At 40.4% G+C, this 22,305-nt stretch overlaps 2 protein-coding genes across 3 annotated transcripts in view; one reads left to right on the plus strand and one right to left on the minus strand.

The window, feature by feature from the left end:
- Positions 1–4,735: 4,735 nt before the first annotated feature.
- The window catches only part of LOC146579219 (uncharacterized), a 176,529-nt gene continuing 158,959 nt past the window's right edge, over positions 4,736–22,305 (plus strand). The window contains exons 1-2 of one of the 2 annotated variants that reach the window (XM_085262567.1): positions 4,736–5,330; positions 9,679–11,554. In XM_085262567.1, coding sequence (XP_085118693.1) covers positions 9,971–11,416 — 1,446 coding nt within the window. In that variant the 5' untranslated portion in view covers positions 4,736–5,330; positions 9,679–9,970 and the 3' untranslated portion in view covers positions 11,417–11,554. Of the gene's footprint in view, positions 5,331–9,678; positions 11,555–22,305 lie in introns of those variants that run through there. The other variant, XR_014890439.1, reaches the window with a different exon arrangement.
- Positions 12,560–19,637, minus strand: LOC146579220 (uncharacterized). The gene is made up of 6 exons (XM_085262445.1): positions 19,479–19,637; positions 17,526–17,653; positions 16,363–16,722; positions 13,751–13,837; positions 13,553–13,662; positions 12,560–13,474 (listed from the first exon to the last, which is right to left on the minus strand). Exons 2-6 carry the CDS (start codon positions 17,590–17,592, stop codon positions 13,430–13,432), a joined length of 669 nt encoding a protein of 222 aa, XP_085118571.1. The 5' UTR covers positions 17,593–17,653; positions 19,479–19,637; the 3' UTR covers positions 12,560–13,429.

Raw genomic sequence — 22,305 nt, forward strand, 5'->3', positions numbered from 1 at the left:
GCTGGGTCACTGAAGCAGAAACTGACTTTCTGGACTTTTGTTTCAACCACATGAAACTACAGAAACATTTTTTTTTTTTTACTAAACTTTATTGTGATGTTTTACTGTCTCGCTAAAGTCTGCAGAGTTCTGCCTGTATGATGTTTTTATGGTGAACATCAGCATCATTGTGTTTTTGTTCAAACTGCAGCTGACTTTGTTATTAAATATTTTTGTTTAAAACGTTATTGCAACAGATTAGAGGTTAAAATTGAAGAGCAGCACTCACTACAGTAACAGAGACTTTAGTCCATGAGCTCCTTGGTCTTGCTGACGTTTAGGAAGAGATTGTTCTCCTGACACCAATTCTCCAGGTTCGCAATCTCCTCAAGGTAGGGGAGGGGAGCCATAGCCCTGTCCCTGAGGACATGAAGCAGGTATGGAGGAGATCCAGGCCCCAGACATCCAGAGGCCCCAGAGTACGAGAACCCAAGGAGGACCACCAAACGGTAACCATGCCACCCTCCTGGGAAGAGCCCCAGATGAGGGGTTACCCAGGAACCACCGAGCAGAGGTCAGAGGGGTTTGCAGTGACATGCCTGCGGGCTCTGCCAGCAGCCAGCTGTGCCAGAGTGAATTTCATAATGCTGGATTGATCAAGGGCTCTTGGCAGTTTCCCTTATCTTCAGAGTCCAAGGAACAAATGGCCTTGTCATTTTGCTTGTTCAGAGCCCCTCACCACTTTCCACGTCTCATGGACCAGGTGCTGCATTACCATTTTAAAAAGCATTTTGAAAATCAGTTTATTAAATTGGAATTCGAAAATGAATTTACAAATGCAGAATTTATTCTACAATTAATTATTAAGCACAGAATTCTTTCCATTTCGATGTGCGTGGCTCTTGTGGTCCTCCATATTGTTGATCACATTGGTCTCCTTTAGTCAAAAAACCATGTGTTTTGAAAATGTCAGTGAAATGACCATGTCCCAATTAAAAGTAAAAGCAAAACCTTTTAAGAATGGCTCAGACATAAATATGAGGGGTGGGGCTATGTGCTAAGTGTTGTTGTTATTTCACCATGGTGACAATAGTGTTGAATTCTCCTGTTTCCAGGAAACAAAAACAAACAAATACACACACCTTCATAAGTCACCAAGGTGTATGCTAAACTGATCCCCACCTCACTGAGTGACATTCCTGAACTTTTCTGAAATAATGTTTTTGTCATTACAGACTTCAGGTTTGGAGTCTGGGTAGTGGCTTCCCTGTTTTTACTTCCTGGTTTATTTGTGACTCCGCCTTCTGTTTCTCATGCAGTTATGCTCCACGTCTTTGTCTTGATGTCTTTTTGGCTCCTTCTGTCAATTTAACTGAGGCTCCTGTTTGTGCTCCTTCTTTTGTGCATTTGTTGTTTTCTGGCCTTCTACACTTCTAAAATCTCACTTGTTCTTTGTTCGACCTGCCTCCAGTGATTTGGGTCCTCCAAATTTTATTAATAGATCTAATAGCCTGTAGATTGCATGTCTGTAATTGCTCACCCAGCTACTCTTGTCTTCTTGTCTGGATGTTGATGTGTTGGGAAAAATCTACAGGTCTTATCTCTTGATTCAGAGCATGGGAATGCACAGCCACGCACATCCATGACAAAAACATGATGTGCTTTCTTCCACACCTGAGCAACAGGTGAACACATCAAAATATTTGTTTCCTTTTCAGTGTGCCAGTGTGCCGTCCATACACTGCATTAACATGTTTCTCTCTAAATTCTTTAAAACTGATTTGATGGCGCTGACTCTGAAGTTGTAACATGTCGATATTAGAGAAGAGTTTAGGTCTGAATGATTTTTATTGTGACCGTTTTTAATGACTGTCTCGGAAGACACACAAACTTAACACTTTTCTAATGTTTTCAGTGCTCACATGTGTTAAAAAACATTGCATGATGGTTCTTTTTCCTAAAGATTTGCTTCATACAGAATGACTCATCCTCACACACCAGTGCAAAGAACTTGATGAAGAAGGTCTGAGCATGAGGATCTTCTCATTCAGTTTGAGGACTGAAGTTAACAGGTGGACAGCTTATGTTGTCCTAATGGAGCTAAAGGCCAGTTTCCCTGAAACCTTAAGAGAACGAATACACAGAGCTGCTGTCTCAATACCTCATTTCTCCAACTTATCAACCTGAACTATCTTCAGACCGTTTTTTTTTTGTTTGTTTTTTTACTGCATATTGCACTTTTAGTCTCATCCAAGCTCAAAGATTTGACATTTTGTAAACACACTCTTTCGTTGTCAATAACAGAGGTGTCAGAGTGTTATATCATTATGTTGTTACCATGTTACATGTAGGGAAGACCAGGGATAGTTGTAACATTTTTGACATTTCTGTCTGTAAATTGGAGCTCTTTTAAGGTAGTGGATTCAAAATGTAATGCAAAGTATTTACATGTCTCTGCTATTAAATAGTGCAGCTATTTTCTCTGCAGCACAATTACCCATTGCATGGTATGGTCTCAAACACAAAGAGTGAAATGTTACAATTAACCCCATAGTCTGGGTTAGTTGTAACACATCCTGGGGTGAAATGTAACACAATGAAATAAGGGTACTAACAAAACATTAACATGTAATCTTTGTTTATTCAACACATGAATGCACTTACATCCATTTATGTAGCTGTGTGTGTGTGACAGAATGCAGAAATCTAACTTTTGAACATATTCCAACCCCCCAAAAAAGACAAATTATGGAATTTTCTGCAACTGAATATTTCACTAATTTTGGTTGGTCTTCCTTGAGTTTGGCCTCATTGGCTCAGTGGCCATTATAACCTACAACTCTTGCACCAATTTTGAACATAACAATGAAGCTGAAAAAATGTAGTTGTTCACCAGCATCACAATTCCATTACTTTTTATCATGGCTTACCTTGGTGTGGTTTGCAAAGTGCTTCAGAAAGATGAGGAAATCTGTTTCTTGCACCCATCCTGATTTATTTCCACTACCAGTACTTCCTACTGGTTCATCTCTGACACAGTGGTCTGCATAATGTATGTGTGGGAACACAAACAGTGGAGGAATTGTGTTGCCAATGGCATTAACCGCATATACAAAAGCGACCAGTGAACCTCTCTCTGCTGATGGCGTTCACAAACTTGTTTAATATAAGTTAAAGTAATAGTGTGGTAACATCTGCATTATTGTTACAACTAACCCAGACTCCTATAGCCATGAACTAGCTAACATTACAGCCAACAGCTAAAACATTAGCACTAAAGACCTACACAGAATATATCCCCATAGACATACAAATAACATAATTTAAGTTTGATGAGTTTAACTGCAAAGCAGATAATGCTATTAGAAATTGAAATTAAGTAGAAAAACTTACTTTTTGGCATACAAATTACTTTTTTTCGTGTTAAATTGTGTTTGACAAAATGTGCTGATTTTTCACATGTGACAGCAGAACTGAGTTGGGCATGCACAGGATGAGTCACATCATTTGAAACTTAGCCCTGATTGGAGAAATTGGAAGTGTTACAACTGACCCACGTTACAACTATCCCCGGTCTCCCCTACTAATTTATTCGCTACTAAAATGTTTTGTTTTCAGTTTTTCAGTTGTTTTTTTTTCAAATGATTCTGTGTTAGGAAGTTCTGTGAGAAATGGCTCGTCGTGTCAGCATCGCCCAGTCTTCTTTTGACAAAGTAGCTGAAACTGGTTGAACAGGATCAAACAAATCCCTGTTGTGTGTGTATATCTGTTACAGATGGTTAGACTATACTTCATATAAGTCATGCAGTACAAAAATAAAATTTCAAGAGGTTTTAACACCACTAACTGAAACAAGTCACCAGCATGTGAACAGTTTAAACATTAGCCTAATAAAGATAAATAGACAGTCTGGGTTACATAAAGGGTTACATCCATTCACATCTATTTGTGAATGGATGTGTGTTTATTGAATGTGGTCTTAGGAGCTTGGAAACAACGCACAGAGGTGTCTATGAGGGGTATAGTTATATACCCATTTGCATCATGAACACTCAAATATATTTGAGTGTTCATGTATTTTCAATTTCAGTATGTGTTGACTCTACCTCGTTGGTTTTTCTGCAATCACCTGTTTCATTGATTTTCTGACTCCTGAGTGGTGAGTGAAGTCTCATGGGGGCTGTGCACAGAAAGTGTTGTTGTAGTTGATGTGTGCGGAGAGTAAAGGTGCTGCTAAGAAAGTTATGTCTCCATTTTGTTGGTTTTAACATTTCAGAAAGATTCAGAACCCTCACATTATATATGCCTAAAAGAGAAATAATGTCAGCTTCCTGAAAACACTATTGGACTGTCTAAAAGACATCAAAGCACAGATGGCCTTAATTATTTTTTTTATTTTCAATGAAAGTAAAACTAAAGTTATTGTGCTCAGACCCGGTGGTTTCCGTGTGTGAGCTGCTTCTCTCTTGGACCTGGGCCCACTGCAGCCATATGGTACTCCATTAGTGATGAACTTTGGAGTCAAATATGCATATTTCCACCATTTTGGTCCATGGACCAGCTGCCCCTGTCTGTCCCTAAAACAAGACTGAGAACCAGCATCATTGAGTCTTTTCAGTCATCGCATCAAACTGATGATCTCCCTGTCCAGGTTAGGCTGGCCCCTTGTTGGCTGTTTTTGAAACATATCTTAAAACTGATGTTATTCCTTGGCTTTAACTTAGAATAGCTGTGTTCAATTTTTTATTATTGTTACAGGAAAAATGTTTCTATGTTTCTTTACCTTCTTTTAAATGTGCAAGCATGCCCTTTTGTCTATGGTTAGATTAGTTTAGAATTATCTTTTTAGACTTTCTCAGCAAAGACATACTGTTTTGGGACATATTGTTTTAGATTGTTTTATCTCTCACAGCCTTCTCCCAGCTCTCTGCTGACGAGACTAGCGCCACATATGGAGTTGTTTATTTTATTTGTTTTGTATTTTCTTATCCTGTTCTCACTGTCTTTCCTATAAAAATTACCAAGCCACTGTGCATGGTGTGAGTTGTTCTTAGCAGCTCACCCGTGTACACGTTTGATAAAGAAAGTAACTTTGTCTCATTGTGTCTTTATTTCTCCTGGGTCTTTTACAGAGTTTTCCCCCAACATTTCTTGGTCCTTCGAGCCGGAGCGCCTCCATCGTGTCCCATCTCCGTGACCAGTCCACGTTGCTCGTCTGTCGACAGCCCACACACTAGGTGTGTGGTCAAAGACCAAGGGCGTTAAATTCGAGTCTTGGCCAACGTTCTTAGAAAGCGACCCACGGTGGTGGGGCCCGATCGAGGTGGACCAGACCCGGCGACACTGACCAGGTAGATACAGACACACTGACACAATCTTGCGTAAAATCGTATTTTAAATTCAGGGAATTTAAAATAGCGAAAGTAGCTCGTCGCGACTGGAAGCTCCCCACTTCTGTGGGTTTAAAGTAGCTTGTCGGCTGGTAGCTTGGAGCTCGTCGACTGGAAGCTCCCCACTTCTGTGGGTTAGGTTTGGAGCTCTGGGTAGCTCCCCCAGCTGGGTCAAGGGAATAAGTAGCTCGTCTACAGAAAGACTGGCAGCTCCCCTTATGATAAGGGTTCCGATCGCGCGAATAAGTGTGAATGTGTGTGTGTGTATTGTTTTAATTAATGGAGCAAGCTGAATTTTCACGGTCCAATAAGAGACTGAGCTGCTCCTACTGTGTTTTTCTTTTACTGCTATTCACTGACGTGCTGGTGAGTTGAGAGAACGGTCGAGTTCCGTCTCGTAAAGTTCACACCGCTTTTGGAAATAGTCCGAAAGTAGAAGGGCGTGTGAGCAACCACTCTCGTCTCTGATACCAGCGAAGGTGATAGCAGCTGTATTGTGTATATATTACTTAAACAAAAATAAGTAAATACATAAATAAGATGGGTAATCAAGCAAGTGAAATTAAAACTCACTCCTGCTGACGAGCAGTGGTGAGAAAAGAAAAGTCCAGACGCCGGACAAAAACAGTGTCTGTAAACTGAGAGATTTAAGAAAACAAAATATAAACAGTCAGAAGAACAGAACTCAACTGCCAGTTTAGTAAAACCAGAAGACGAGACACTGTGCAGTTCCCACAACCCTTTTAGAAAGCCATCACTCATTCCTGCAGCCCCACCCATATCAGGAAGAACTTAATAATCCCTTATTAAGTGAAAACTAGAGATCAAAGTAGTTTGTAGTTTAAAAGGGTTGAAAACAGACCCCACTGAGTAGATATAAATATAAAAAGTACGAAATAAAGATGAACAAAGGGAAAATTACAGTAGAAATTATCTTTAGAGTACTTGAAATTAATAATAGCAAGGATAACAACCTGTAAAGTGATATTAACAACGAAACACAGTTGACATGATGACCATGCCCAGCATGTATAAAATGAATATAAAGCAAATAATTCACACGAAAATATTTTAATAAGGTATATTAAGGCTGTGTCATTGTTCAGCCAAGGCCAGTGTGTGAAAAGGTAACTGTCTCCACCTTGGGAAAAGGATGATTCTGCAGGTCATCTGAAGCCCTTGATGGATACAAAATAAAATATAAATAATATATTATAATAGAACTGCCTGGTCCGCCATGCAACAGAGAGAACAAATGTGACCGCAGATTGGATGAATTCTAAATTATCTGTTTGCTGAATAAGATGATCCTAACTAACAAATTGGCTCAGGAGTAGTATAGTGGTACACACTGATAAAATATTATAATATGCTATTGCTGTTATATAAGACAAAGAGTATAATATGAACAATGATATAATATTAATATGAAGAGGCACCTTAATCGGTTATGATGTGAGGTGGATAATTGTTAAGCAGTAGTCTGCATCAAGCTTAAGGTTTGCTGAAACTCAGTGTAATGACATGTGAGATGAAGACAATACGGAGAATAACTAAACTAATGAAGTGCATAGAGGCACTTGACCAGCTTGAAACTTATCATTCTAGAATGACACATTGCTGAGATATAGAGCACACCTATAATAACAACCAATAAGCAAAACCCTGTAGACAACAGCTAAAACTACAGGATTGAGAAGCTGAATTAAATATGTAGACACTGCTAAGCTGATGAACATGTTCCACATTTTCTTTTCTTTTTATTTATTTGTTTCTTTTAGAGCAGAAGCTGCTGTAACACACCCAAAGAAAGACTGTAGGTCTGACCAACCGTCTCAGTCATGGGCAAAAAGATGTCAGTCAATAAAATTCTAAAAGATAATTTATTGACGAAAAATATATCAAGAGATAAAAGATAAAACAGTCCAGTGTCCCACTTAAGAATTGTATAAAAACACACAGTCCCAAGGCCAGAGACAGCTATGACACACGGCCAAGTTGCACTCCACATGTTGCCTTTAACAGGGTTAGAAGTTGTCCTTGGAGACCCACCACCCTGCAAGCATATAGTCAGTGGTCACTCAAGCCTCTGCAACTCTGCTGCCTTTAGGCTGTGGCATATAATAGGCCCTGGACTGCACAGAGAGACAAAACGACACACTTAATATAAAATTCATAGCGCAAAACCCATCCATCCCAATCATATCTGATTTCATCACATTACATACCTGCACAGAGAGACAAAACGACACAGCAGTGTTTGTAGTGTGGGCTATAAGTAGACCAGTGTATCAGTGCAATCAAGTACACCTGCCTCTAATTAGTCCAACCTCATTCCAGCCATTGGCTCACCAAAAATGTGACACACACAAAACCACTCCCATCCCAGTGCAACTTCACACAATAATATGGAGCTGAATTAACACAGGCACATTAGTCTACCATGTTACAAGCTGCATGCTATTAAAAGCCAACATATGCAGACTTCTGCCTTGTTCGGGTGGCAGCATTTTTTTTTTCCTCTTTTTCTTTTGTGTCCTGACACGTTTATGTTTTTTGTTTTTGTTTGATTATTTTGTTGGTTTTGGAAACAAATTTAAACGAACTTGTGACCATACTTGAGAATCACAGTGACACATAGTGATTAGGCAAATGATTGAAAAATGCCTAGGTTTAGAGCTGTGAGCTATGAGCTGTGAGCAATGCAAAGTTAAATATATATATTTGTATAAATGGGAAACAACCCTAACTTGAAAGTTTGAAATGTGTGAGATCCATGCATTGTTTGAAGAACTAGAAATTATCTAAAACTGCCTTAAGTGAAAATGTAGAGTTGCATCTATTCTCCCAAACAAAAAAAAACAAAAACCAAAAAAAGGGAGAAGCATTCTGTAACTTAAAAATAAGGCTGACTGTTGACAACAGACTAAAACACTAATTCGCAGGTGGCTATCAGGAACAGAGAGGCGAGCAAAGTCACAAACACCAAGGCCGCAGACAGCCACGCAGAAACAGCAGATAACATAGAGACAACGCCTGCTAGAACCGTGGAGAGGAAGGTCACTTCACACGAGATTGTTGCGCATGTGAAATACACAAAGATAAACAAATAACCATTTATATAGACAGCCAGTATGTTTTCTCTGCTGTGCATCATTTTGCAAAAAATCTGGAAAACCAGAGGAATGATTACACCAACTGGCAAACCAGCATGCCAACCTCTTACAACGCCTACTGACTCTTTCATTACTACAGGCAACAATTTTGCTGACAGAGCAGCAAAATAGGCGGCACAACAGGCAAACATCACATTGATGGCAGTAAACACACATCAGATTCCACTGGATGTGTTGAAAAATGAACAAAAAGCAGCAAGCACAGCAGAGCAGGCAAAATGGCTAAAACACGGTGCAGTTCTGACAAATGACTTAATGATGTGTTATGGCAAGCCAGTGTTGCCAAAATTCCTCCACAAAATGGCGGCATTAGTGACTCATGGCTGTACGCATTTGTCAACGGGGGGACTGACCAGTATTGTCAACTCTCATTTCTACACTGTAAATTCTACACAATACTCTCATTTCTACACTGTAAATTCTACACTGTAAATTTTGAAACCTCAGCAAAACAATTTGTCAGAACGTGCATGACGTGTCAAAAATGTAATGCTCAGGGTAACCTGCGACCACAAAGAGGCCGTTTTCCAACTCCGCCTCATCCTTTTCACACAATTCATATGGATTTTATTGAACTAAGCGAATGTCAAGGGTCAAAATACGCCCTAGTGGTTATAGACGTGTTCTCAAAGTGGCCGGAAATCTATCCAGTGAAAAAGGCAATGCAATTTCAGTAGCAAAGTGCCTGTGCAATCACTTCATACCCACATATGGCATCCCAGCTTTGATACGGTCAGACAACGGCACTCATTTTGTAAATGATGTCATCACTAAGGTCTCTGAAGCACTCGGTTTCAGCATAAAACACCACTGTGCTTATCACCCTCAGAGCGCAGGCCTTGTAGAGAGAACTAACGGCACTATAAAACAAAGGCTCAGGAAATGCATGGCAGAAACAGGAAGGCCGTGGCCTGAATGTTTGGGTTTAGTGAAGATGTGGATGCGCTTAACACAAGGCTCCCATAAACTAACTCCATTTGAAATCATTCATGGCAGGCCGTTTCCACTGCCTATTACCAGTCAACCAATAGACAAAGCAATCAGAGAAAACACATTAGCAGAATGGATGTCTAAGCTGTTAGAAAACAAAGAGATCATTGTACATAATCAACAACCTGATGATGTTTCTCCAGTGTCTTGCAGACTAAAGCCCGGTGACTGGGTTCTGATCAAGGTGCTCCAAAGGAAAAACTGGAGCACACCCAGGTGGGAGGGGCCATACCAAGTCCTCCTCACTACACCGACCGCTTGCAAAATTGCGGAACGACCATCCTGGGTCCATCAGAGTCACTGCAGGCGAGTCAGTGAAGCCATCTAAACACAGCTGACGGCAGGCTTGCCTACTTGTTGTGATCTCGCCCGGTGGAGGGGTCAGCTTTCCTGGCCGGGGGGTCTACTCGCGACAGGAGGGTGTGTTCCGTCGTCATGAGGTGGTGGCTCTTATCAACTGCAGCGGCCCTGACCATGGCCGGGCTCCTCACCTTTGCTTCCGTGAGGGACAACAAGTCACGCTATGTGGAGAAAAGGCAGACACTGTATGACAAACGAAAGTACACCAAGTTTCCCCATGGCTACGCCACTAACTTCTGGTGGCAGTTTATGAACACTACAGCTCACTTGAATAACAAAACTGACTGCTATGCATGTACCCATATGCCCCTATCCTCGCAGACGTCTGGCCTGTGGCCGTACAGCATACCTGAAGATCGCAGTTGGTGCCTGTTGGGCCTGGCAACACATCCAGGCTACGGTACTCTTTGGTCCAAAGCCAACTACAGCATCCCAGCGAAAGCAACCTGGAGGTCATCATCACTCACAAATGTGAACTGTTCCGGACAGACATACCTACTGACCTGGCCCCAAGTCTCAGACCCGCTGCCTGATGTAATTCTACTGAACAAACTGAACGCATCACAACTGCCAGTATGTGTGATGAACAATGGCTCGCGGGCAGTGGGGGAGCTGCCTACTCACCTATGTAAGTCCATATACACTTTCTGCCCACCAAGGAACGAGAGGAAGTGTATGACCTGTTCAATCAACGCCACCTGTGCCAGTAACACGACGCTGATGGGCCTAAACTGTCGCTCCGACTACAGCTACCGAATGCCACTACAAACAAAGACTCAGTACCAGACAGGATGTGCACGGACGGCACCCAGCAGCAGAGGAACCAGAGTTTTGGCTGACTGGTACTTCCTATGTGGCAACAAGGCTTATCTGTCACTCCCTGAAGGTTGGGGAGGTCTGTGCGCCCTGGTGGAATTATCAGATCACGTTTTCTTCATGCAAAGTGTTGCACATCACCCAAGCAGCCGGCAGAGACGTGAAGTGGACATCGCCTCCCCCAATTCTTTCGGCATTACCGTGGACACTGGAGTGCCGGGAGAGTTTCGCATCTGGGGAGGTGGAGTGAAATTCTTACAGAGCTTGATCCCCGGCATTGGAGTTGCCGAGGTGCGGGACCATGTGGAAATCAACCGATATGCTCTGCTACGACACATCAACTTGACTAAGACCCTGGGAACCGCCTTAGCAGGAGAACAGCAGGCCATCAGAACGATGGTGCTGCAGAACAGACTGACTCTAGACCTGCTAACAGCATCACAAGGAGGAGTTTGCAAGCTGATCGGGGAGACATATTGCACTTTTATCCCTGATGGATACAAAGCTGGAGGAGACATTTATGAAGCTTTGCAGAATTTGTCCATTCTGCAAAAATATGTCACTGACCACACATCTGGAGCAGCTACACCGCCATGTCTAAGAGTAATGATTTCAAAGATGATAACAACTACAATGACTGCTTATGTTGCCGTGCCTCAAGAAGAACAGCATCCCGTTGCAATTCTGTTAGAGGAGAACTTGTAATAACTGCTAATGAATGACGTGGTGATTAAAAATGATTTCTGCCTTTGTCAAGTGATCATGCACTGATTAAAACATTAGTAGGTTATGCAAGTTTTCATGCTTTCATTTTTTTGAAGTCTTGAGTTTTAAACAAAGTTTTTCATTTTAAATATAAAGTTTTCATGCTTTTATTTTTTTGAAGTCTTCAGTTTTAAACATAAAGTTTCCATTTTAAATATGAAGTTTTCATTATTTTACATATAAAGTTTTCAATTTAAGGTTTGCATCATTTTATAATATAAGGTTTTCATCCTTGTATTTTTTGAAGTTTTCATTTTACATATTAGGTTTTCATTATTTTTAAATATAAACTCATCCCTTATTGTTTGTAGTTTTAGTTTTATTATTTTTTCTTGTTTATTCCACTTGTTATTTCATTTACTATGATTTTCATTTACTATGTTTTTCTTTGTATTATTTTCTTTTGTTTTATTCTTTAGACCAAATGACTTCCATTTCTGCTATGCTGACATTTTGAGAATTTAAAAATTGCTTAAGATACTTAATAAATAACCTTCACAGACAATTGTTGTATACATTTAAAATAAGTTAAAACAGGAGGGAATGTTACAGGAAAAATGTTTCTATGTTTCTTTACCTTCTTTTAAATGTGCAAGCATGCCCTTTTGTCTATGGTTAGATTAGTTTAGAATTATCTTTTAGACTTTCTCAGCAAAGACATACTGTTTTGGGACATATTGTTTTAGATTGTTTTATCTCTCACAGCCTTCTCCCAGCTCTCTGCTGACGAGACTAGCGCCACATATGGAGTTGTTTATTTTATTTGTTTTGTATTTTCTTATCCTGTTCTCACTGTCTTTCCTATAAAAATTACCAAGCCACTGTGCATGGGGTGAGTTGTTCTTAGCAGCTCACCCGTGTACACGTTTGATAAAGAAAGTAACTTTGTCTCATTGTGTCTTTATTTCTCCTGGGTCTTTTACAGAGTTTTCCCCCAACATTTATCATAATTTTTCTTGTTACTGATTGGCTGTGTGGTGTTCTGGTGATACAACATTTTGTGTAACTTGTGTTTTTGAAAACTTCTGACCAAAGAAAAAGAAACCAAAACAACTTACTGACAACTCAAAGTGTTTCTAACCACAAGTGAGATTTCAAGGTTCTTTATTTGTCACATTCATAGTTATACAAGTATAACACACAGGGAAATGTAACCTGACACGCTCCTCGACTTGTGCAAAAAAAGGAGGGGGGTTGAGCACACACACGGTGAATGTGCAGTAGTAGCATGTATGCAGATTTGATGTTCATCCAGCACTTTAATCTGAACAGTTCAAGCACTTTAGTTAACTCACATGCTGTAACCCATAATTTCCTTTGGGATTAATAAAGTATTCTGATTCTGATTTAGAATTGGAATCAGTTGAAAAAGCCTGTAGTGCATTTTAATATCCCTGAAACCCAACAGATGTACAAAAACTACAAACAGAACTTTCATTCAGTACAATAACAAAAAAACAACACAAAAAAAAAAAAAAAATTGGACTACCATCAGGCATAAATAAATAAAATACAACAACAGTAATAAAACATTATGATGTGATGACCACACTGATGGCACAACAAAGTTTATACAGACAAACAAAAGCAATAAATCCAGAAAAATCTTCATCTTCTAAATGCTTCTGTTAAAAGAAGGTGAATAAGCCAGGTTGTCAGTCAGTAAATAAACCAACTAAAAACATATAAAAAAAAATGATTATCACAAAAACTCAACCAAACAAAAATGATGCATAGAAAATTCTTGAAGTTTGGAGGAATCTGGTATTTAGCTCCCTGGTCCACAAAGTTGTAGGGTAGATTACATTAAATTCAAAAAAATAAATTAAATTTATTGCTGGACCTGAGTGTGGTTGCTGGTTTGAATCCCTGACCTGACTGCGAAGATCCAGCAAAGATAAATCTCTAACACTCTCAGCTCCATTAAGACCATTATTACTTTGAGTAAAGCAGCTAGACTTGTAGTGGTTGTTTTTGTGTCTCATCCTCTGGATGCTTCTGTTGAAAAATGTAGAGTACTGAGTCAGTCTGACAACACAAGAAGCAACAACATGTTTGTGTTTGTTTGTTTCTTACTTTTAGCTTCAGAAAAATGTGGCGAGAGAAAAATGCAGCAAAACCAGCGAGAGCCACAACTGATAATAAGGTGATGACAGCGACGACCACGGGGACCCTGGATCGACCTGCTGATGTAGAAAACAAAAGAAGGTCACTACAAATACACAAAACCCCAAACAGGGATGACGCAGAAAAAAAATTAGACCGTCTTCTCACCACATCTCACGTCCTTAGGATCTGGAGTGTGGAGGCTTTGGGAAAGCAGCAGCGTTCCCATTGTCGAGGTTTCAGCAAAGTTTGCATCTAGACAAACACAAAAATCATTAGAGTCATAATCAGTTGATAAAAATATACGACGTAAGAACCAGAGTGTTTGTCTGTGAAGGTTCTCAGTCATCCAGGTCATCGTAGTCAAAGGAGCTTGCAAAGAAAAGCATCTGGACTTCTTTAAGTTGCTTGAAGACGTTTCACCTCTCATCCGAGAAGCTTCTTCAGTTCTAAGGTCAAATGGTGGAGAGTCCCAGATATAAACCTAGTGGGAGTGACCCCCACAAAGGGACAAATGGACCCCCTGATGATCCTCTAATCACCTGAGCCAAGGTGTGAAATTGGGTGTGGGACCCAATCAGCCAGAGTTTCGGGTGAATTCATTGTGAAACCTGGCCCCACCTTGTCATGCGAATTCCTGAGGTCAGATGGCCCAGGATGTGAGTAGGCGTTAAGGCGTCTGGGAAGGGATCTCAAAACTGGATTATAGATGGCAGAGAATTGGTGTCGTAAACCCCCGCCTCTGTTCAAAGATGGTCGCTCACAGTGGACATAGATGGCTTCTTTCACTCCTCTTTCAAACCATCTGTCCTCTCTGTCCAAAATGTGAACATTGGCATCCTCGAAAGAGTGTCCTTTATCCTTAAGATGCAGATGGACTGCTGAGTCTTGTCCTGTGGAGGTGGCTCTTCTGTGTTGTGCCATGCGCTTGTGAAGTGGCTGTTTGGTCTCTCCAATGTAGAGGTCTGGGCATTCCTCACTGCACTGTACAGCATACACCACATTGTTAAGTCTGTGTTTTGGCGTTTTGTCTTTCGGGTGAACCAGTTTCTGTCTGAGTGTGTTGCTGGGTCTGAAATACACTGGGATGTCATGCTTGGAGAAAACGCTCCTGAGTTTTTCTGATACACCGGCTACATAGGGGATGACAATGTTGTTGCGTCTGTCCTTCTTATCCTCCCTCGCTGGTGTCTGGTCTTCTTTTCTGTGCCTCTTTGCTGACTTTAAAAATGCCCATTTAGGATAGCCGCACGTTTTGAGTGCTTCCTTTACATGTGTGTGTTCCTTCTTTTTTCCTTCAGGTTGAGAGGGAACATGTTCTGCCCGGTGGTGTAGGGTCCTAATTACTCCAAGTTTGTGTTCCAGAGGGTGATGGGAGTCAAAGAGGAGGTACTGGTCCGTGTGTGTGGGCTTCCGGTAAATTTCGATGTTGAGTTTGCCGTTCAGGAGAGTTTTCTCCAAGCATGACATCCCAGTGTATTTCAGACCCAGCAACACACTCAGACAGAAACTGGTTCACCCGAAAGACAAAACGCCAAAACACAAACTTAACAATGTGGTGTATGCTGTACAGTGCAGCGAGGAATGCCCAGACCTCTACATTGGAGAGACCAAACAGCCACTTCACAAGCGCATGGCACAACACAGAAGAGCCACCTCCACAGGACAAGACTCAGCAGTCCATCTGCATCTTAAGGATAAAGGACACTCTTTCGAGGATGCCAATGTTCACATTTTGGACAGAGAGGACAGATGGTTTGAAAGAGGAGTGAAAGAAGCCATCTATGTCCACTGTGAGCGACCATCTTTGAACAGAGGCGGGGGTTTACGACACCAACTCTCTGCCATCTATAATCCAGTTTTGAGATCCCTTCCCAGACGCCTTAACGCCCACTCACATCCTGGGCCATCTGATCTCAGGAATTCGCATGACAAGGTGGGGCCAGGTTTCACAATGAACACACCCGAAACTCTGGCTGACTGGGTCCCACACCCAATTTCACACCTTGGCTCAGGTGATTAGAGGATCATCGGGGGTCCTTTTGTCCCTCTGTGGGGGTCACTCCCACTAGGTTTATATCTGGGACTCTCCACCATTTGACCTTAGAACTGAAGAAGCTTCTCGGATGAGAGGTGAAACGTCTTCAAGTAACTTAAAGAAGTCCAGACGCTTTTCTTTGCAAGCTCCTTTGACAACCAGAGTGTTTGCAGTTTGATGTTTGAACCACAGAACGACATTGAAATGTCAAGTTGGTACTAATGTCTTTAATCAAATAGCATTCAGTTTATCCAAAGTCAATAAAAAGTTCAACAGGATGTGAATTTCTTTTTAAATTATCGTCACATTTTAAGTTCCTCACACAGTGACAGACACATGGCACAAACTTGCAGTGACAAGTAACAAGAAGATGCTTATTTTCCCACAGATCAAACTGATGATCTTTGAGTCTTTGTACAGTTTGTTTACTGAAGATCAAAATTAATTCAAACTTGTGCCCAACTCTTGTTTTAAACTAATTAAAGACAAAAGCTGTAGAGTTCAAAGAAACCATTTAAAAAATATATAATAATAATAATGATAAAGATAATAAAGCATTCACACTAATTACCATCAGATTCAAGCACATGATGACGAGTCAATGTAAACAAAGAACAAAGAAATATAACCCCTGGTACAGCTGTAAAACGAAACCAATAATCTTCTGTTTATTTGGTGTAACATTTACATATACATTCTTATCTCAAGTTCATTGATCACGTGTATAAATGAATTGTCTTACCAGAGACGGTGACTCTGCAGCTGTTGTAGCCGCGACCATAACCTGTGTCCACCTCACACAGGTACAGACCCGAGTCCTCAGTCCTGAGTCTGGACAGCTGGAGTCTGATTCGTCCTTCTCTGAGGGCGTCTTTGTCACTCTGGACTCGTCCTGAAAACTTTTTGTCCTGATCCTCTGAGAACTCGACACCATCAAAAAGATGATAAAAAGTCCAGTATTTATGGCCATTATTCAGGATACAGAAGACCTTCAGTGATGAGAGGGACGTGTCTGCTTTGGTGGTGAACGTCCACTCCACTGTGATGTTGTGGTTCTCCTCTGCCTGATAGGAGCTCTGTGTCACATCCACTACAAATGATCCTGTTGAGGAGACAGAGAGGAGCAGACACACAACTTTATACAACATCAGAACTTTTTTTTCCTGACATGCTCCTGTCCATATTGTACATTACTGACATATATGTGAAATTTCAAACTAATTGAAAATCTTATTGTTTGCTGAGGATACAAACTTGGTTTGACTATAATAAATCAACATTGAAACTGAGTACAAACAAAATTGATAATATTTGGGAATCACACATATTCGACCAATAGAATATATATATACACATATGTACACACGCAGTATTGTCCCATTAGACTTCCTTGAATTATATATTGTGTAAGTGTGGGGAAACACATACATTCTGCAAAGAAGAGCAATAAGGTTAATAAGTAAAACCACTTCAAGAGAACCAGCAAATCCACTTTTCCTCAAATGTAATATTCTTAAATTTAAAGACTTGGTTGACGTCAGAACTGCACAATGTACAAAGCAGCAAATAAATCTTTGTCCCACAACATTCAGAACTTGTTCCAAATAAGACCAAATACTCATGACCTGGTAGGAATGCTTATGTTAAGCATGACAGTAGCAAGGACTAAATTAAAATATCCCAGCATTAAATTTGGTCTGCGAAATAAACCGTGCAGCTTGTGAATACAAAGCTGTGGAAGTAGTGAGCTGCATTTCATTGCTTTCAATTCTTTGTAGGAAAATGTGAAATGGATGCAGTGGTTTATTGAAATGTCTGCCAACATTCATGGAAATACAGTAAATAAGGTAAACACAGAGTCTGTGCTATACCAACGAACTAGAACGTAATAGAAACGTTATTTACCTTTAACAAAATCCAAGTGAAGAATTGAAGTCCACAGTGGGACCACAAGGAAAGGCATGAAATCCATGATGTCATCTTCTTAACAATCTGTGGGGATCCAGATCTTCTTCTTCATTTTCACATTCAGGCTGCAGACAAAAATATAACTGTTACGTCTCAACACACAGACATGCTGCATGTTCAGCAGCATGTCAGCCGCTACGATACTGACCAACTACTAATGTTAGCTGGTGGCTGCGAGCAACAACACCAACAACCAACAGAAATCTACTAAGTTCAAGAGTGAGGGGAATCCTGAGCAACACCTAAAAATCTCTAAAACGATTGAAAACTAAACTGAAATCAGAAAAATACAACACAGTGAGCAGCATGCAGAGGTAATTTACAGGAACATGCTTTAGAAATCCCCACAAACCATCATAAATCTGTTTTTATTTATTCTGAACAGGAAAGTGTGGTAAAAAATGGCAAAATCAGACAAAAATCAAATGTTGCTGGATTTAAAAAAAACTAAGTTTTTCTTTTCTAAATGAAATTCTGTGTAAAACTGACTGAACCTCTGTTACATGGAAACATCATCACGGTTTTCCAGCAGAGAAGATTTTACCAACTGTGTTTGCAGGAGCAGCTGACGTCTTCATCTCTGATAAACAGCACATTAGTGGGAAAAGCTTAAACAAATGGTTGGAATTCAGTTGAATCCAGTGACGTCTGTATAGATATTTATCTCTAGGACAGAAAAGTTACAAGCACCAAAACAGCAGTGAAGACTGAAGCATGCATCAATAATGTATAGTTCAGCTTGTTCAAGATTATGGGAGTTTGCTGGAGCTGAGTATGACAGTGAGTCAAACCAGACGCTCCGGTCTGATCAGCTTGTAAAAGCATTTGTTCTTCAGCACACTACAAACACAGGTGAGCTGATGCATGGCATCAGATCAGTACAGATTACAATAAGGTATAAACCATTCTGAGATACCAATAACAGAGCAACAGCAGCCAACAGTATAACTTCACATTCTATACTATAATTTGCATAAATAGTTCATAGATGAATTCTTGGCCTCTCAGCAGAGAAAAAAAATGCTTCAGTCGGACAGAATGAGCCGAACATTAATCGTATCATATCAAGTTTGGTATCATAACTTTAGTTTCTGTGCTCTACATTCAGCACGAGTCTCTGGGGTGATTCTCCCAGAGCAGTTCACATTGAAATAACTGCAAATGACCTGCAGCCTCTGACTATGTGGAAGATCGGGGTTTTCACAACTTTGTCGACACACAAACTAAAGTACAAGACACATCTGTCATTATTATTGCTTTTGAACAAAGATCCTCAGACTGAGGAAAGAAGAATGTAAGTTTTAAAACATAAGCTGTTGTCCAGAAATAATTCTGAGCAGATTTTATGTTTGCAGATTTATTTCCTTACGGTAATAAATATATGTGTCTGAAATCTCTATTACATGATATTGGGATATCATGGGAGTATAGACTGCAGCTCACTAAATCCTGTCTATCCATGTTATACTGTAGCTATATTTTATGTGTGTAATATCATTATTGTAAGCAATGATAGTGACTGTAGCTGACTGAACTCTGGCAGTACATCACATTTTATAGTCTTGTTTTAGGGGTTGACTAACAGTATATGACTTTTTACCCGCAGTCATTTATTGGTCATTAATAATGTTTATGATTTAGCTACTGTAATATGTATTAACATCATAAATCATGACACAGTCTTCTTCCACTCAAAGTGCATGGGCTGCTATTAGAAGTTAAAGGCGTCAGTAATATTTTGCAGCATAGCTGAGAATAGTTTAACTCTGGACCAACCTGCTGTGACAAACCAGCGATTATTTCACCCACTCCTTGCAGACACGACAGTCATAGTACCCACTAAAGTTAGCTTTAAGCTGAAAGCAGAGTTTAAGTAAAACATCGGTTTACCTTGAACAGGTGTGATTAAGAAAGCCGAGCACAAGATTAAAGTCCAGAGTGGAAAAGTGTAAGAAGACGAGCTGAGCCGGGACATAACAACAAGTGCAGAGACTGACAGGGCAACTCAGACTTCCTCCTAAACTCTCCTAAACTCCTAAACGCGACTGCTGAGTGGCTGTCAGGGAGATGATCTAATTAAGACATCATGCGTAATTTTGGGGCGTGTCATTGGTCGCCATGAGGACACAACAAAAACATTCCCAGATCTCTTCTGGTTTATCCAGTTGCTAAAGTCCCACACCTCCTGTTTGCGGCTCTGGGACTGAGGTTTACTGGGTTTGTGCCCCGTGTCATGAAACAGTATGACTGAAGCTGTGTTGTAATCACCAGTGACATAGTAGCGTGTAGTGTAGTCTAACAGAGTTAGAAAACAGCTTAATGAATTTCCTCAAAATTGATGTGGACAAATACCGCAACTCCATTGTTACTCCAGGTCCCAAATCGCTGCACAGTGCATGCCTCAGCAAAAGAAAATAATCCCAAGATGGAGAATTGAATGTGCAGTTGTATCACACACTGTTGATGACGACTGTGCGCTGTTATCTTTGTACCAGTTGCCAGAGTAAAGAGGGAACCCAGGTAATGTTCCCTCTAATTTTTCATGTATCTGAGCGAATACACAAACTCCCTGAGCGATCCCTTGGACCACTGTGAGCAACAGCAGACGTGTGCACTGTGGTCACGCCAGCATCAAATCCATCCAAGTTACATGGTTTATTAAAATAATCAAATTACAGCATTTACATTTATGTTAGACTACTTTTAATTAACTGCTTTAGCCCACTTACAATGAAAATTAAAAAAAATCTTGTTCATGACCTGTGTAGTATGTTAACACTGTTGGAAGTAAAAATAACTTGAACTCCAATTTTGAAAACACGTGTTTAAAAAAACAAACACAAAAAACTGTCATATGCTGTGGGAGTGTCTGAAACTGCAGTTCACTGAACAAAAGTTCACTTTTGTTCAGTGAACTTTTGTGCTGTCGCTCCCGCGTCGACCTTCTTCTCAGTTTTGGACTCATGCTCATGAGTTTTGCATTTGGGTCCTTGTCTGCCTGCACAGAGCTAGTTCATGATAGCATCAGTGCAAAAAGGGCATAAACACAAAGCGCGGACCTGCCAAAACATCAGAATCAGTGAGATGTCGCCTTTCTCACCCGACGGCACGGACACGATCAGGGCTGAAAGCCAACAGCTTTCCAAAACTGAGTCCAGAAATATACAAAAACAGTTCAAACAAAAAAATGCTGGAGTCCAAGGAGGCAGTGTCCATAGAGATCAGAAGGTCGACGTGGGAACGACAGCACAAAAGTTCACAGTTCAGCTGTTCCTGGGTGGAAGACGGCGGTGACTCCACATCTCGTTGGCATTCAGATAAAGAGCTTTGTAGTCTTAAAAACTCAATGCACTAAAGCACTAAAACATCTTTGTGTAATAAACTTCATATTAAACCTTTGGGGTCCAGGGTCCAAAACAAAATATCCATCAAGGGCACAGGAGCACAGGGAACAGTCCAAAACCAAATGTCCACCAACAAGACAGCAGCTCAAGGAACAGTTCATTATACGCTATTATAAGTTCAGGGGGGGCCGATGGCTCAATAGCTCATAATTGGTCTTCTGTAAATATATTGAAGGTCTTCACCCTCTCCACCAGAATCCCGCTGATGTATAATTGGGGGTCCTGGTGAAGAGCGTGTACAAGAGTGGACTGAGCACACAGCCTTGGGGAGTCACTGTGCTCACTATCTTTGTACCTGATGTCATTGTACCAACTCTGACTGACTGAGGTCTGACTGTAAGGAAGTCAAGTCAAGTCAAGAAAGCCTACAGTGGCTTGCAAAAGTATTCGGCCCCCTTTAACTTTTCCACATTTTGTCACATTACAGCCACAAACATGAATCAATTTTATTGGAATTCCACATGAAAGACCAACACAAAGTGGTGCACACGTGAGAAGTGGAACAAAAATCATACATGATTCCAAACATTTTTTACAAATAAATAACTGCAAAGTGGGGTGTGCATAATTATTCAGCCCCTTGAGTCAATACTTTGAAGAACCACCTTTTGCTGCAATTACAGCTGCCAGTCTTTTGGGGTATGTCTCTACCAGCTTTGCACATCTAGAGACTGAAATCCTTGCCCATTCTCATCAGAAGCTGAAGTTCATTCAGTAAACAGATGTGACAGAACAGCTGGATGTCTGTCAGTAATCAGCAGCTGATGTGAAACGTGAAGAAAAAAAAAACTTAAATAATAAATAAAATAAAAAAAATGAAATAATACAGACAGCATGAACATCTCTTCAATTTGTTATGAATACACTGTTACCATAAAACAATCTACAGCACAGAATATAAACCATTTAGAAATCATAATAAAAATCAAAGTTGGTGGAAGCAGGTCTTGATTTAGGAGATTGCTGCCATCTACTGGCTGATCTGCAGTTATGCTGCTTGATGAGACCCCTGAAGTTCTCAGAACATTTTATGTGCTGTCCAGTATCTGCTGCACCACCCATGGGAAGTATTTCAAGCATCAGTGACTTCAAAGTTTGTCTCCTTCAGTCTCACAGAAACATAAAGGATCAACTAATTTAATTACTTTATATTAACAAGGTTAAATATATTGCATAGTTTAGAATATAACATATATTTAAACACTGTAGTCCAAAAAAAACATATTCACCAATAGGGCTGCCACAATTAGTCGACTATTAAAAATGTCGACAACTAATTTAATTGTCGACATGTCATTTGAAGCTTTGTAAAA

Source organism: Mchenga conophoros, linkage group LG3, assembly GCF_057382185.1.
Source record: "Mchenga conophoros isolate Kocher_MC1m ecotype Shallow Benthic linkage group LG3, M_conophoros_male_GT1.1, whole genome shotgun sequence".
NCBI classification, from domain to species: Eukaryota; Metazoa; Chordata; class Actinopteri; order Cichliformes; family Cichlidae; genus Mchenga; species Mchenga conophoros.